Source organism: Oncorhynchus nerka, linkage group LG24 (assembly GCF_034236695.1).
Source record: "Oncorhynchus nerka isolate Pitt River linkage group LG24, Oner_Uvic_2.0, whole genome shotgun sequence".
Lineage (NCBI taxonomy): Eukaryota > Metazoa > Chordata > Actinopteri > Salmoniformes > Salmonidae > Oncorhynchus > Oncorhynchus nerka.
Window position 1 is genome coordinate 21,228,059 of NC_088419.1, and position 16,215 is coordinate 21,244,273.

The window sequence follows — 16,215 nt, forward strand, 5'->3', positions numbered from 1 at the left end:
GGATACTTATTAGTTCTTCTCTTGGGTTCAGCTCAGCCCCCCCCATTACCGTGTGTTTCAACAATAAACCCCAGTGTTTGATGGTAGATCTAGGCTGTCTGTTTCTTTTAGTTCTCACTGTTGCTTTTCACTGTTATGATTTGCATGAGATATGTTAGGGGTCTCGTTTCCATCTCCCTAGACTGCAGGGCCAAAGGGGTTTGTAACAGTGTTAACAAGATAAAAGAGACCGCAGCATTGACAGTGGCCCACCTCCTCCTGGGCGTAGTCCAGCTTGTAGGCCCTCTTCACGGCCGGGTCGAAGATGGTCTGTGGGGTCCAGGTCTTGATCTGCAGCAGGCCCATGTTGACCCAGAAGACCCCAGAGCGGACCAGCTGGCTGAAGCCCTGGACGCGGATGGAGCCCTGGACCCTGTTCTGGACAAATTGCTGAAGGCAGGTGAGTAGGGCGTCCAGCAGGCCTTCGGGGAGCTGGTTGGGGGGCAGGAAGTCTGTGAGGGTGGTCTGGACCTCCTGGGCGGCAACCAGAGGGTCCTGGTCCTCCACCAGGCTCTCACAGGTTTCTGTGTAGCTCTCCTGCAGCCCTGGAGGCAACAGCTCTGATATGGACTGTAGCTGCCGGCGCAGCACCACGCCCTGCAGCCGCAGGTCAGTAGCCCTGAGAGGACCGAGAGAGAGGGGGCGAGAGTGGGAGACTGAACACTAAAGCTATAAAGTGAAAATAGTCATATCAAATATATATTTTTTGGACACACCTACTCATTCAAGGGTTTTTCTTTATTTTTACTATTTTCTACACTGTAGAATAATAGTGAAGACATCAAAACTATGAAATAACACAACCAAAAAGTGTTAACAAATCAAAATATTTTATATTTGAGATTCTTCAAAGAAGCCTCTCTTTGCACACTCTTGGCATTCCCTAACAACCAGCTTCATGAGGTAGTCACCTGGAATACATTTTAATTAACTGGTATGCCTCAATTAACTGGTATGCCCAATCAGTTCTGTTGTGACAAGGTAGTGGTGGTATACAGAAGATATCACTATGTGGTAAAATACTAAGTCCATATTAATGGCAAGAACAGCTCAAATAAGCAAAGAGAAATGACAGTCCATCATTAATTTAAGACATGAAGGTCAGTCAATCTGGAACATTTCAAGAACATTTCAAGTGCAGTCGCAAAAACCATCAAGCGCTATGATGAAACTGGCTCTCATGAGGACCGCCACAGGAAAGGAAGACCCAGAGTTACCTCTGCTGCAGAGGTTAAGTTCATTAGAGTTACCAGCCTCAGAAAATGCATCCCAAATAAATGCTTCAGAGTTCAAGTAACAGACACATCAACATCAAACGTTCAGAGGAGACTGCGTGAAATCAGGACTTCATGGTCAAATTGTTGCAAAGAAACCATGACTAAAGGACACCAATAAGAAGAAGAGACTTGTTTGGGCAAAAAAACACGAGCCATGGACATTAGACCAGTGGTATTCTGTCCTTTGGTCTGATGAGTCCAAATTTGAGATTTTTAGGTCCACCCGCCGTGTCTTTGAGACGCAGAGTACAGTAGGTGAACGGATGATCTCCGCATGTGTGATTCCCACCGTGAAACATGGAGGAGGTGTGATGGTGCTTTGCTGGTGACACGGTCACTGATTTATTTAGAATTCAAGTCACACTTAACCAGCATGGCTACCACAGCATTCTGCAGCGATACGCCATCCCATCTGGTTTGAGCTCAGTGGGACTACCATTTGTTTTTCAACAGGACAATGACCCAACACACCTCCAGGTTGTGTAAGGGCTATTTCACCAAGAAGGAGAGTGATGGGGTGCTGCATCAGATGACCTAGCCTCCACAATCACCCGACCTCAACCCAATCGAGATGGTTTGGGATGAGTTGGACCGCAGAGTGAAGGAAAAGCAGTCAACAAGTGCTCAGCATATGTGGGAACTTCTTCAAGACTGTTGGAAAAGCATTCCAGGTGAAGCTGGTTGAGAGAATGCCAAGAGTGTGCAAAGCTGTCAAGGCAAAGGGTGGCTACTTTGAAGAATCTCAAATATAAAATATATTTTAATTTGTATAACACTTGATTGGTTACTACATTATTTCATCTGTGTTATTTCATAGTTTTGATATCTTCACTATTATTCTACAATGTAGAAAATAGTAAAAATAAATAAAAAACCCTGGAATGAGTAGGTGTGTCCAAACTTTTGTCTGGTACTGTACAGTGCAAGCCCCCAAATTCTGTGCATCATTCTGTCATTTGATATAGGTAGGGCAAGGGCTATTTCCCTAATTATAGTGCCAGTGTTCTGTATGTTGTGTACGGTGATTCCTCTCTGTAAGCTTGAGGTAACATCTCCAGTGAGCGTACCTGAACTCAGCCAGGGCAGGGACAGCCATGTTGTCCCACAGCACGGCGGTGACGTCTTGGAGCTGTTGGGTCCGCTCCCTCCACTCCCCCAGGGTGACCCGGGATGAGGAGAGGAGGGACGTCCCCGTGGGGTCCCACTGACCCCCCATCTCGCTGCTGCTAAGAACCCCCAACATGCACCTTGACCACACTGCTTTGCTCAGCATGCCAGGACCCTGGAGGAGACACAGGAAGAGTGAGTGAACTCCTCAGTTAGAATTACTTAGTTGGAACACTTAAATTCAAATCAAGAAATAACTGATTGAAAACGGAATAGCAGGAAATTCATTTCAGTGATGTGAATTGATCCAAAATCCTGATGCATATCTCCATAGACAACATACATTGAGCTTGTTGGCAAGCTGTGAGCCTCTCACATCACATAGATGTTATAGTAGCTACCTAACCTACCATGTTTTCAGGTGACAGAGGTGTCTTGGATGATGTCATCTGTCCCTCGGAACACAGGGGGTCCCACTTCAGCCAGCGCTCTGGGTCAGAGGTCACACTGCTGCTCCACAGGGCCGCCAGGGCCTCTGATAGCAGATCACACCACACAAACTGCAGCTCCTCTGCAGGCTGGGAAGAGAAATGCAGGCACTACAGTCAGGTCAATACAGTTGCGTGTACACAGGCAGCCCAATTCTGATATTGGCCTTATAACCAATCACATCAGATCTTTTTCAGAGCTGATCTGATTGGTCAAAAGACCAATTAGTGAAAAAAAGCAGACTACATCACTGCAGCACACAGGGGTGCCTTGAGGAACTCTCAGGTGTGCCATGAAACATCTCCTAATCTCGATTATGTTTTGGAACACTCACGAAAAAACCTGTGACCTGTGGAATACACATGGAGTTTTGACTTGTGAGCATCAGATCCGGTCATATAATACATTGAATGGCACATGGTTACAGCTATCGTTTCAAGTCGGATGCGCTCAGGCTGTTGTTGTTACATTTGTATCATTTAAGGGGTGCGCATCACGAGCAAATTAATGTGTATAATTTGACTTGGTCTGTGAGAACCATCAACACGGGAAGGTCTGACTACTTTCAGCTGTACCACATCCTCTGCCATAGAAACAAACTGAGCATGGTCACTCCTTTACAATGCAGAAACCCGCGGTCTTTAGCCAAATCTTAAATCTTAAATCAAGTAATCTTAGATACTATGAAAATAGTTTCAAATACACCCCATTTAATCTGTTGTCACAGAAAAAATAAATAATTTGTAGTATGGATCTGATTAGGTCATTGCAACTAAATAAATCCAGGTAATTTTAGGTGTGCCGCAGATTTTTTTTTGCCCACCAAGTTGTGCCACGGTTCAAGTTGGGAACCACTGGCCTACATGACACAACCAGATCTTCTCCTTTATGTTTGAAGCACAGATACAGGATTGTCCTCTTGAAGGACAAAAAAAATCAATTATACTGAGGGTAAACTGGTTGAACCACTGACCCGGTCACTGCTGAGGAGGAACCAGAGAGGCTGGAGCTGGCTGACGTTCATGGGGGTGGACTGGAGACAGAAGCGCAGGTGTTGGGAGACCTCGCGACGCAGGCTGTCCTCGGACTCTCTGTCACTGTGGAGAAACGTCCACAGTAGTTAGTTATCTATACAACATAACATGTGGTATTGTTAAACGTTTTATGTAATTATTGGTGCTTTTGTGTGATGTTTTTAATGTGCCAAAGATACTTTTCTGTTTAAAGTAAATTAGATAGCTTAATTGTCTATTTGAAGCACTAATTAAAGCTAGATAATCCTCCATCCTTCATGTATTTCCTTCATTGACTCACTGTAGCCATCTCTTACCCCTGTGTGAGAGCCAGCTGCAGCAGGTCGGTGCTGAGCCTGAGCTGGTTGAGTACGGCCAGCTCCTCCATGAGAGGCCAGAGTTGGGCCCTGCGGCTGAGCTGCTGTAATACCTCCCTACAGGGAGGGGCGCTGTCTCCCTGCTCCCCCTCGTCATGAATAGAGGAGCGCACCTCCAGTAGGCCGCACGAGGTCATGTGACCCTGCTGCTGCTGCACGCACGACAACAGCCTCTCTAGGACACCTGGGATCAGGATATAATTGAATAATGAATAGTTTGAGAGGGATGACATAAACACTGACACAACTTTAGTATGTAGCACCAGGTTACCGGAGTTCTGGGGTTCTAGCTGGTTATTGGCCAGCAAGACCAGGCCCCAGGCTTCTAGCAGGCTTTCCTTGGTGTCCAGGCCCAGAGCGGCTCCCTGCAGACGGACCAGCTCCTGTCTCCACAGGGAGGCCGTGTTGTCCAGCCTCAGGTCGCCCACGTCCAGGGCCCTGCTCAGGACCCTCAGCCGGGATGCACATTCGGCTACAGACTCCAGCTATGGGAGACAGCGATGAGTCAGACGGGTTAATATTAGTATTGTATTACCATACTCTCAAGTCTTAAACATGAGGAAGCCTGTAAATCAAGGCTTGGTTATGCCAATAAATAACTGATAGGAGAGTTTCCAGTATAGGTGCTTGTTTCAGACAGTGTGTTGAATGCTCTCTCGCCGAGTAAGGTGGGTGTTTGAGACAGTGGTTTAAATGTTCCGTCTCTTTCTCTCTACCTTGAATGGAAGGGGTTTCCCCAATATTTTCTGGATGCCCTTCAGGGCAGTAGCCACAGTGACAGAGGTGGACAGGACAGTCTGGATGGCAGCTGACACTGTCTGGAGCTCCTGCTGGCCACTGGAACAGTACAATAACAAAGGGTTGCTATCATTACATTTCCAGGTAGAAAACACAAAGTCTGTGTCCCAAATGGAACACTTTTCCTTATATAGTGCAATACTTTTAACCAGGGCCCATATGGCTCTATGTAGGGAATTGGGTGCCGTTTGGGACGCATCCAAAACCACTTTTACAATCAAGTAAATTTAATTGATTCTACTGTCCAGGTCTTTTGGAGGATTCTAATACTACTTCCTGGGTAAAAAGGAAGGTGTTACTCACTCATGGGTGCCATCTCCCAGTAGTAGCTGTGGAAGCCGGAGGATGAGGTGTTTTTGCACCCACTGCCAGTGTAGCGAGAGGACCGACACTCCCTGGGAGTCAGCAGGCAGCGAGTTACACACCTGCCAGAACCGGTCTCTCCACTGCAGCAGCTGCAGGATCTGTGGACACCATAGATACTATTTATTACAAACAGAATTTAAGCCCAGGTTGATGACGGTTACTGAATGAGACATCAACTAAAATGGAATTACAATGATTACTATGGTATTAACCTCGAACATGAGATGGTCAGATATGTAGGGCTGTCCAGTCTGCACGGCCTGCTGTGTGAAGGTGTCCCACAGGTCAAAGAAGGAGCGCAGGTGCATCAGCACTGGGTGGGGCAGATGACCAATGTCCACCGTCCCTTTAATGGTCAAAAAAACATATGCAACATTATAACACCAGCAATATTAGCATTAACCTTTACATTTCAGCAAGCACACAGTCACCAAGTCGAGCTGTACGGAAGCAGCACAGCGACAGTATGTACCTTTGGAGAAAGCAGTGGCCAGCCTCAGCGCACTGTTGTGTGCTGATGTCTTGATAGCACAGCTCCCGACCGCAGCCCTCTCCTCTCTGTCCATCAACAGTATGATCCTGTAAAGACACACATCACACCCAGGTTACTCAACACCACAGCCACCACGTAACCCCAGTTACTAAACAGCCAGACTACCGGACAGAGGATATATCCCAAATGGTTCCCTATAGGCCCTGGTCAAAAGAAAAGCACTATACAGAGAATAAGGTGCCATATGGGACACAGCCAGACACATACCTGTTGGCCACTGCATTGAGAGCCTCCATGAACTCCATGTACCTCTCCTCGTCTTCAAAGTTACACGTGTTGGCCAGAATGTCCAGGTACTGCTTGTTCCAACGCATGTCCACCAGAATCCTGTAGTCATCTAATACCCACATGAACATTAATGTCAATTTTTTAACTTGTGAAAAGTGATTGTTTTGACGAGAGTTATGATATGTATTATTTGTGTAAAAGAGCTGGAGAGAGTGTTAGAAAATAGTTTAGCCTACCTGTGCTATGTGGTTGCAGCAGCTCAGTGAGGCACTTTCCCTTCACAGTCAGCTTGCTGCTGAACATGGCCTTCAGAGCTCTGTTCCCTGCCTCCAGCTGCACCAGTGCCACCTCTGTAACAACAAGCGGATCTCAAAGCAGTCCCTAAGAGTAACACGCACCAAATACACAGACAGCAACAAAGCTCCACTGACCACAGAGCAGTCCCTTGACATAAACAGTAACATACACCATGTACATGGCCCTGGTTGAATAATGGTGCCGGAGGGGTTGGCTGCCGTTTTACGGGCTCATAACCAACTGTAATATTTTGTTTGTTTTTTTCGCATTGTTTGTAACTTATTTTGTACATAAAGTTGCTGCTACTGTCTCTTAGGACCGAAAAGAGCTTCTAGACATCAGAACAGTGAATAAACACGTTTTTTATTTAATGAGTCCGACGCGAAGGATATACTGCTTCCCGGACACCAGGCCCAAATCCTCATCATTCACGTGAAGAAAAGACGGAGATACAGGGGGCGAAGGTCGGGGTGCCTTGTGAGAATTCATAGGCGAGTGAGTAAACCGCCAATACCCTTCTATTGGCCAACGTTCAATCACTGGAAAACTAACTGGATGATCTACGGTCAAGACTATCCCACCAAGGGGAAGTGGTCAGATAACGCGGATGCTACGCTACATGACTGTTTTGCTAGCACAGACTGGGATATGTTCCGGGAGTCATCCAATGGCATTGAGGAGTATACCTCCTCAGTCACAAACTTCATCAATAAGTACATTGACGACGTTGTCCCCACAGTGACCGTACGTACATATCCAAACCAGAAGCCATAGACTACAGGCAACATCCGCAGGGAGCTAAAGGCTAGAATTGACGCTTTCAAGGAGCGGGACACTAATCCAGACGCTTACAAGAAATCCATGCCCTCAGACGATCCATCAAACAGGCAAAGCCTCAAAACAGGACTAAGATTGAATCCCTACTACATCGGCTCTGACACTTGTCAGATGTGGCAGGGTTTGCATTCTATTATGGACTACAAAGGGAAACCCAGCTGCGAGCTGCTCAGTGACGCGAGCCTACCAGATGAACTAAATGCCTTTTATGCTCGCGTTGAAGCAAGCAACACTGAAGCATGCATGAGAGCACCAGCTGTTCCGGACGACTGTGTGATCACACTCTCCATAGCTGATGTGAGCAAGACCTTTAAACAGGTCAATGTTCACAAGGTCACGGGGCTAGACAGATTACCATGATGTGTACTCCCGAGCATGCGCGGACCAACTGGCAAGTGTCTTTACTGACATTTTCAACCTTTCCCTGACCGAGTCTGTAATCTACATGTTTCAAACAGACCACCAAACTCCCTGTACACAAGAATGTGAAGGTGACCTGCCAAAATGACTACCGCCCGTAGCACTCATGTCGGTAGCCATGAATTGCTTTGAAAGGCTGGTTATGGCTCACATCAACACCATCATCCCGGAAACCCCAAACCCACTCCAATTCTCATACCGCCCTAACAGATCCACAGATGACACACTCAATTGAACTCCACACTGCCCTTTCCCACCTGGACAAAAGGGTCACCTATGTGAGAAAGCTGTTCATTGACTACAGCTCAGCGTTCAACACCATAGTGTCCACAAAGCTCATCACTAAGCTAAGGACCATGGAACTAAACACTTCCCTCTGCAACTGGATCCTGGACTTCCTGACGGGCCGGCCCCAGGTGGTAAGGGTAGATCCTCAACACCGGGGCCCTTCAGCGGCGCGCGCTTAGTCTCCTCCTGTACTCCCAGTTCACCCATGACTGTGTGGCCAAGCACAACGCCAACACCATCATTAAGTTTGCTGATGACAACAGTGGTAGGCCTGATTACCGACAATGATGAGACAACCTATAGGGAAGAGGTCAGAGACCTGGCAGTGTAGTGCCAGGACAATAACCTCTCTCTAAATGTGAGCAAGACAAAGGAGTTGATCGTGGACTGCAGGAAAACGAGGGCGGAACAGGCCCCCCATTCACATCGAGTAGTGGAGCGGGTTGAGAGCTTCAAGTTCCTTGGTGTCCACATCACCAACAAACTAACATTGTCCAAGCACACCAAGACAGTCGTGAAGAGGGCACGAATACACATTCTCCCCCTCAGGAGACAGAAAAGATTTGGCATGGGTCCTCAGATCCGCAAAAGGTTCTACAGCTGCACCATCGAGAGCATCCTGACCGGTTGCATCACCGCCTGGTGTGGCAACTGCTCGGCATCAAACCGTAAGGCGCTACAGATGGTAGTGCGTACGGCTCAGTACATCACTGGGGCCAAGCTTCCTGTCATCCAGGACCTATATACTAGGCAGTGTCAGAGGGAGGCCCAAAAAATTGTCAAAGACTCCAGTCAACCAAGTCATAGACTGTTCTCTCTGCTACCGCACAGCAAGTGATACCGGAGCGCTAAGTCTAGGTCCAAAAGGCTCCATAACAGCTTCTACCCCCAAACCATCAGACTGCTGAACAATTAATCAAATGGCCACCCACCCACCCGGCATATTTACATTGACCCCCCCCCCCCATTGTTTTGTACACTGCTGCTACTCACTATTTATGATCTATGTCACTTTACCCCTACCTACATGTACAAATGACCTCAACAACCTGTTCCCCCGCACATTGACTCGGCACCGGTACCCCCTGTATATATCCTCGTTATTGTTATATAATTCTATTGTGTTACTTTTTTAATTTTTAATATTTTTTTTTACTTTAGTTTATTTAGTAAATGTATTCTTAACTTAATTTCTTGAACTGCCTTGTTGATTAAGGGCTTATAAGTAAGTATTTCAAGGTAAGGTCTACACCGGTTTTATTCAGCGCATGTGACAAATACAATTTGATTTGGTAGGGAGTAACAAAGCTCCAAAAAGATAAAAAGCTGAAGGAAGGGCAGTGAATGAGCTCCGTACCAGGGGCGTGTTTGTAGCTCTTGGCCAGGCTGGAGAGCCAGGCGGTGCGGAGCATCCAGTCTGAGTGCGAGGCCCTCTCGGTGAGTAGCCTAACGGCGGTAGGCAGCAAGCGCAGGGTGTCACCGTCCTCCTCCAGGTCCACCACGCCGCCGGAGAAAACCAGGCCCTCGTGCAGCGCTGCCCCGCTCTGCAGAGCCCTCTGGAGGTCACTCAGGCTCAGAGGACGGCTCCTGGTCACACACACAGGTCAAGCTAAACGTTAGCATTACAGCTACAATAAGACCGGGTACAACTCTGGGGCCTAGTTATAATCTGTTTTTCCAGGTCTGGTCACATGATCAGGAAAAACACCTATGTCCAACCTGTGATCTATGAGTCTCACCTCTTGCCCTGCATGCTGAGTGTGTTGAGGCAGAAGGAGAGGACCTGTCCGTCGCGGAGGACCGAGGAGAAGCAGGAGTCTTCGGTGGAGAGCAGGGCTGAGGGGAAGCCGTCTGGCCACACCCCGGCACACAGCAGCCCGCTGCCCCAGTCCTCTGTGTCCAGGATGGACAGGTGGCGCTCAATCACCTCCTGGGCTTGCTGCAACCACATGTAAAACGGCAGTCTTTATTACTGACTTCAATTAATCTACTAGGAACATAATATTATATGAACATAACTACAGTCTTGGACTGAGATATCACTGTATAGATATAGGCTGGTTGTCAGTGTATATTACATTACAGAGATGGGCTAGTTGAGGTTATAGCAGTGAGAGTAGAGGATGTTCTATGATAGACAAGGTGGTGTTGGTTGGTACCCGTTGGATGGAGGTGGTGCGCTGGCAGAGGGAGTAGGCCTCCCCACAGGCGTGTTGCAGGGCACTGGGCAGGTCCACTCCTCTCTGCAGCTGGCAGGACAGCAGAGCTGCAGCATGGAGCAGGGAGGAGACACATGATGCAGGGGAATCTGGATAGACAGAGAGAAAGGAAGAGATTCATACTGGAGGAGTCATGCTATGGATACTATCTATGGATACCTTTGTTTTATCGGAAGAATCAAACATGCAAACCATAGCTGATGTCCAACTGAAATCCTACGCATTTTGGAGAGGTTTCCCTCAGAGCTCACCCCAAATGGTAGCTTTGATGTCAGTGTGTATTTCAATCAGCAGGTCACACACACAGTCTCCGGTCACACCAGCGGTGTGGAGAACAGTCTTTAGGTCCAGAGTGTCCCAACAGACCCCCTCGTGTTCCCCTGGGATGTAGATCTCCACCCCTCGGTTCCGCATGGCTCTGGAGATCTCCCCGTGCACGGGGTCCATAGTCAGGAACAGCCTAGTGTCAGGCGAGATGAAGGGTTGAGACAAGGCTGTCCTAACAGAGTTGGTGTGTGTGCACAAAGCTTTGTATTGTACCTGAAGTTGGGGTGTGGGGTGATGGAAGGAGTGGTTCCATCGATGACCCCACGTTCGTTGATGGTCAGACACCCACCGGGCTCCAGCAGGGCATTCAGACGGTCTAACACAGAGGGGCTTAACACAAACAGAAACACAACACCCATTAACCTTACATTTACCATCTGCAACACATTCTGGTGCCATCCAGCCTCACACAAGTGAGAAGACCGGTTTACTCACACTGTACCAAGATCTTCAACTACCTTCAGTGACACATTTAGTGGTATAATTAGCTATATTGTGATCATTTAAGATGCAGGTCCTGCTATTGGCTGCTTTCCTCACCTGCAGAAGTTGACATTGTCCATGAGCAGCCAATCCCCAGCTTGCAGGGCCTGGACCAGCATGCCGTCCAGCCACTCAAAGCCTCCGTTACTCCAGCCGTCCTGCAGCTGGGCCAGACGCTCCTTCAACAGGGTGAAGTCCATCTGCAGCTTGGACATGTCTGGAGGAAGGGAGGCAGGGTGAGGGACACAGTACATGGTGTTTATACTACTCATTAAGAGTTTATCACATGAAGATATAGGGAAACATTTTCCTCTCGCAATGACATGTGCTGTGAGCAAAATGTTATGGTTAGCTTGCTCACAGCACCTGTGTAGAATGACCTAGCGTAGAATGACCCATTAGCACCAAACAGTTTGTGATTCTTAACTTCAAACAGTCCATAAATCACCTACTCATACACCACCACTATGATTCTAGTGTTCGTCTGTTCCAGAGAGAGCTACACCCTCGGGTTGCTGCCTGTTCCTGACATTACCTGTGAACACCTTGAGTTTGGTGTTGAGCTTCTGCAGCAGGAGGATGATGACCTCCAGTTTGTGGAGGGCTTCGGAGGTCACCGTCCCGCCGGTCCTCTCCAGGCCCTCCTCCTTTAGCCAGCGACAGAACAGGCTCCAGGTCTTCAGCAGGAACTCTGTGTCCTGGACCCCTGCCCCGTCCAATGACATCAGACCTCGCCGCGTTACCATGGCAACGACGTAGTCCACGTTCTCCAGCACCTGCTGCCATGGCCGCACGATGTCAACCTGGAAAACAGACCCAACCAGCTTGTAATACAACCCTCTATATTAAGATATCAAGAGTGTTAATAATCCCAAAGGATTACTACATTTAGTTACCAGTTTGGTCTCTCTTTGAGACTCTGTGACTAGACTGGATTAGTTACCTGTTCAAACCCTCCCAGCAGCTCGGTGGTGTCCATGGCACTGTTCATGGCCATGACCCGGAGGCGGTGTCCAGTGAGCAGGGCCAGGAGGCGCACCAGGCTGGTCTTCCCGCTGGCCGTGGGGCCTACCAGCACCGTCATCCAGCCCATCTCCACACATTTCATCAGGGACTCCAGGGGCCGCAGTGCCTGGTGGGTGATAGACAGAGGGGGGTCTAGGGCCACGGGGGATCCACCGCTACGCTGGAGGACAGAGAATCCCACCTGGATGACAGAGAGAGAGGAGGATGAAGACAAGGGTTAATTCACTATGTGGATAGCTAGCTCTGAATGAAAGTTATGACACCATGTACAGCCAGTACATATGATTAATTCAAAGGATTACTTGATAATATCTTTTAACCCAAAACTGGATGGAGTTTGCAACATGACTGACCTGCAGATTGAGTGGAGTGATGTGGAATTGTCTTGATCCGGTGTAAGGCTCAAAGGCCTCCCCAAACACCTTCCTGAACACAGATAGCACCTGAAGACAAAACATGTGATGAGATAAACAGGAAGTTTGAACACAAACCCACTGAGTAAAGATAGTGCATATGTACAGGAGTTGTAGTCTACATACCTGGGCCTTGTCTGCCTTGGTCCTCATCCTGTCAGCGTACACCAACCCCACGTGCTGACCCGGGTTGAAGAACCCTGGTGATTGGTCGGTCTGCATTAGCTGACACCAGCGGAACATGTCGCGCAGGTTGAACTCCCAGGGGCCTCCTTTTTGACCCCACTTCCTCTCCACAGATACATCAAGGACCAGCTTACAAAATCAAATAGAATAAAACTTTATTGTCCATCGAAACCGAATTGTTCTTTTTCTGTCTTTTTAGGGGAACAGTGGTAAGCAATGTTAGTGGCTGGGCAAAATGGTGTTTAAGACAGCAAAAAATGTGGTGGCCAACATTGAATTTGGGGGAGTCCTAAAACCTAAAAGTCCCCAAAATAAACCAGAGTGACTGTGGTAAACCCCCACCCCACACTAATGGTTAAAAATGTGAGGAACATCAGCTGCTGCTCTACAGGCTGGTGGCCAGTGTCCTTGGCTGGAACAGCGGGGTCAAATTGGACACATGTAATCTTCCCAATAGTCAATGGTCACAGAACAAAACAGCATATCAAGTAACAACCAGTTGTTTTGAAAGAAGTCAAATGGAAGCCAATGTAAAAGGACTCCTCTACCTACCCGGTTGTTGAACTGCACCATTTTAGAGATGATCTGATTGTCAATGTTTGGGAAGATGGAGTCTCCTATAAATTCCATGTCCTCACTGGTCAGCTGATCCACAAACACCTGAGAAAACAGTTGAAATTCCAATACAATTTCACAAAAAGACTCAAATATATGTTCAACCATACTATTTATTCAACATATCAATACATAATATATCTAAAATACTTGGCTAGCTCTTTATATCTTACCTGAGTGAATCTGTTGAGGAAAGATTTGGGCAGGCCCTTGCGCCCCCCTCCTTGAGTGAAGGGGTTCTGGCAGCCGAAGATCTTTGTCTTCTCGTGTTGTACCTGGAAGCTCATGCCCAGCTCTGGGATGTAGATCTCAGCACGGTGGTCAAAGCAGGCGTTTAACCCCTCCAGCACGGACTGAGAGGCCAGGTTCAACTGCACAGAAGTAGAGAAAAATAGATACGTCATTATCCAATAATTGTGTCATACAAAATTGTATTCTTCTCCATACAATATTTTGCTTTCTCCTAAAGCTTTATTCTATTCTGGAGTCAAGAATTGATGTAATCTGAAACAATGCAAATTCCCTCTCAAGTTGATATGTCTATTAACTGGTGAGTTAATAAAAAAAATAAATGATTCCATACCTCATCCAGGACAATCCAGTGTCCAGCCTTCAGTCCAGCCAGGAGAGGGCCATCGCGCCATGCAAACTCTCCCCCTTTCCCTCCTTCCACAGGCAGGTCGGTCCCAAACAGGTCTGTCACATCCTGTCAGGAAAGGATATTACATCATACATAGGTTTAGAGTGCCATCTCTGGTGTTTTTAATTCCTCCCTTATGGTGCTTTTCATTTCACAATATTATGCAATTAAAACAATAATAGTACAATATGACAATAACATGTACCTATAAATTGTATACTGAACAAAAATATAAAACGCAACAATTTCAAAGATTTTACTGAGTTACAGTTCATATAAGGAAATCGGTCAATTGAAATAAATTCATTAGGCCCTAATCTATGGATTTCACATGACTGGGAACACAGATCTGCATCCTTTGATCACAGATACCTTTAAATAAAAAGTTGATCAGGCTGTTGATTGTGGCCTGTGGAATGTTGTCCCACTCGTCTTCAATGACTGTGCATAGTTCCTGAATATTGGCGGGAACATGCTGTTGTACACATTAATCCAGAGCATCCTAAACATGCTCAATGGGTGACATGTCTGGTGAGTATGCAGGCCATAGAAGAACTGGGACATTTCCAGCTTCCAGGAATTGTGTACAGATCCTTGCGACATGGGGCCGTGCATTATCATGCTGAAACATGAGGTGATGGCGGCGGATGAATGGCACGTCAATAGGCCTCAGGATCTCGTCACAGTATCTCTGTGCGTTCAAATTGCCATCGATAAAATGCAACTGTGTTCATTGTCCGATGCTTATACCAGCCCATACCATAACCCCACCATGGGGCACTCTGTTCACAAAGTTGACATCAGCAAACTGCTTGCCCACACAACGCCATACACATGGTCTGTGGTTGTGAGGCCGTATTAGATTCTCTAAAAACGACATTGGAGGTGGCTTATGGTAGAGAAATGAACATTAAATTCTCTGGCAACAGCACTGGTGGACATTCCTGCAGTCAGCATGCCAGTTGCATGCTCCCTCAAAACTTAAGACATCTGTAGCATTGTGTTGTGTGACAAAATTGCACATTTTAGAGTGGCCCTTTATTGTCCCCAGCACAAGGTGCACCTGTGTAATGATCATGCTATTTAATCAGCTTCTTGATATACCACACCTGTCAAATTATCTTGGCAAAAGAGAAATGCTCACTAACAGGATTGTAAACAAATGTGTACACAAAATCTGAGAGAAATAAATGGTTTGTTTATATGGAACATTTTCTGGGATCTTTTACTTCAGGTCATGAAACAACACTCTACATGTTGCATTTATATTTTGGTTCAGTATAGTTTAAAAAGTTCAGACATTATGTAACAATACAACATAGTATTCACCAGTGGAGAGTTGCGGAGGGGAGGACGGCTCATAATAATGGCTGGAAATAGAGTGGCATCAAACCATGTGTTTGATATCATTCCACCTATCATGCTCCAGCCATTACCACAAGCCCGTCCTCCCCAATTAAGATGCCACCAACCTCCCGAGGTGTACACATGCAAATAAATAGTAATCCAGGCAATAACATTCAACATTTGCATTATCATAGTAAAGAGCCCCAGTGAAAGTTTGAAAAGTTTCTTACAGTCTGCTCCGAGAGGTTGATCCTGACGAGGTGGTTCCCTGAAGCCTTTGCCAGGGCGGCCACCAGGCTGGTCTTGCCCACGCCAGGGGAGCCCTCCAGCAGCACAGGTCTCTGCAGCTTCAGGGCCCTCAGGAGCCTCTGGGCGTTAACTGCTGTGGTGCCTGCTGCTAGGGCATAGTCCGTCAGGCTCCTGCTCTCACTCTCCGGGCCTGGCAGAACACAGGAAACATTCAGTACCATTTTTACAAAAACAGATCCATTATAAACAACATGCTCTAGTCTAGGGTTGGGTTCTTAATGGCACCCTATTCCTTATATAGTGCACTATCTTTGACCAGGGTCCAATGATCATTTGGGATGCTTCATGCTCTAATCTAGGATCAAAGTGTCCCCACCTGAGGAGATGTAGAAGGGGTCGATGCCAAAAAAGTCATCCCCCCACTGGGGCTCCCTGAGCAGGCTGGTGTCATAGACCCTCAGTGCATCTAGCATCTCCTGGTCCAGCTTGGTGATCCCACCCAGCTTGGTATGCAGGAATCTCAGACAGGCCCTGCGCGCCACCAGGGCGTTCTCCGCAGCAGATACTGTTGTCCCTGTGACATCCCAAGAAGGAGAAAATGACGTGAGATCATGTGATTGT

At 47.3% G+C, this 16,215-nt stretch overlaps 1 protein-coding gene across 1 annotated transcript in view; it reads right to left on the reverse strand.

Annotated features, from left to right (window-relative positions):
• LOC115107657 (midasin-like) overlaps nt 1–16,215 on the reverse strand; it is a 65,988-nt gene that overhangs the window by 23,167 nt on the left and 26,606 nt on the right. Inside the window, 27 exon segments of the mRNA XM_029631149.2 lie at nt 253–658; nt 2,384–2,598; nt 2,834–3,001; nt 3,886–4,009; nt 4,243–4,486; nt 4,574–4,787; nt 5,019–5,139; nt 5,404–5,564; nt 5,679–5,812; nt 5,939–6,045; nt 6,227–6,356; nt 6,484–6,597; nt 9,447–9,676; nt 9,829–10,028; nt 10,249–10,397; nt 10,560–10,768; nt 10,849–10,965; nt 11,176–11,335; nt 11,654–11,921; nt 12,062–12,325; nt 12,498–12,587; nt 12,684–12,872; nt 13,296–13,403; nt 13,532–13,729; nt 13,942–14,064; nt 15,576–15,784; nt 15,971–16,168. Of these exon segments, the coding sequence (XP_029487009.2) occupies nt 253–658; nt 2,384–2,598; nt 2,834–3,001; nt 3,886–4,009; nt 4,243–4,486; nt 4,574–4,787; nt 5,019–5,139; nt 5,404–5,564; nt 5,679–5,812; nt 5,939–6,045; nt 6,227–6,356; nt 6,484–6,597; nt 9,447–9,676; nt 9,829–10,028; nt 10,249–10,397; nt 10,560–10,768; nt 10,849–10,965; nt 11,176–11,335; nt 11,654–11,921; nt 12,062–12,325; nt 12,498–12,587; nt 12,684–12,872; nt 13,296–13,403; nt 13,532–13,729; nt 13,942–14,064; nt 15,576–15,784; nt 15,971–16,168 (4,850 nt within the window).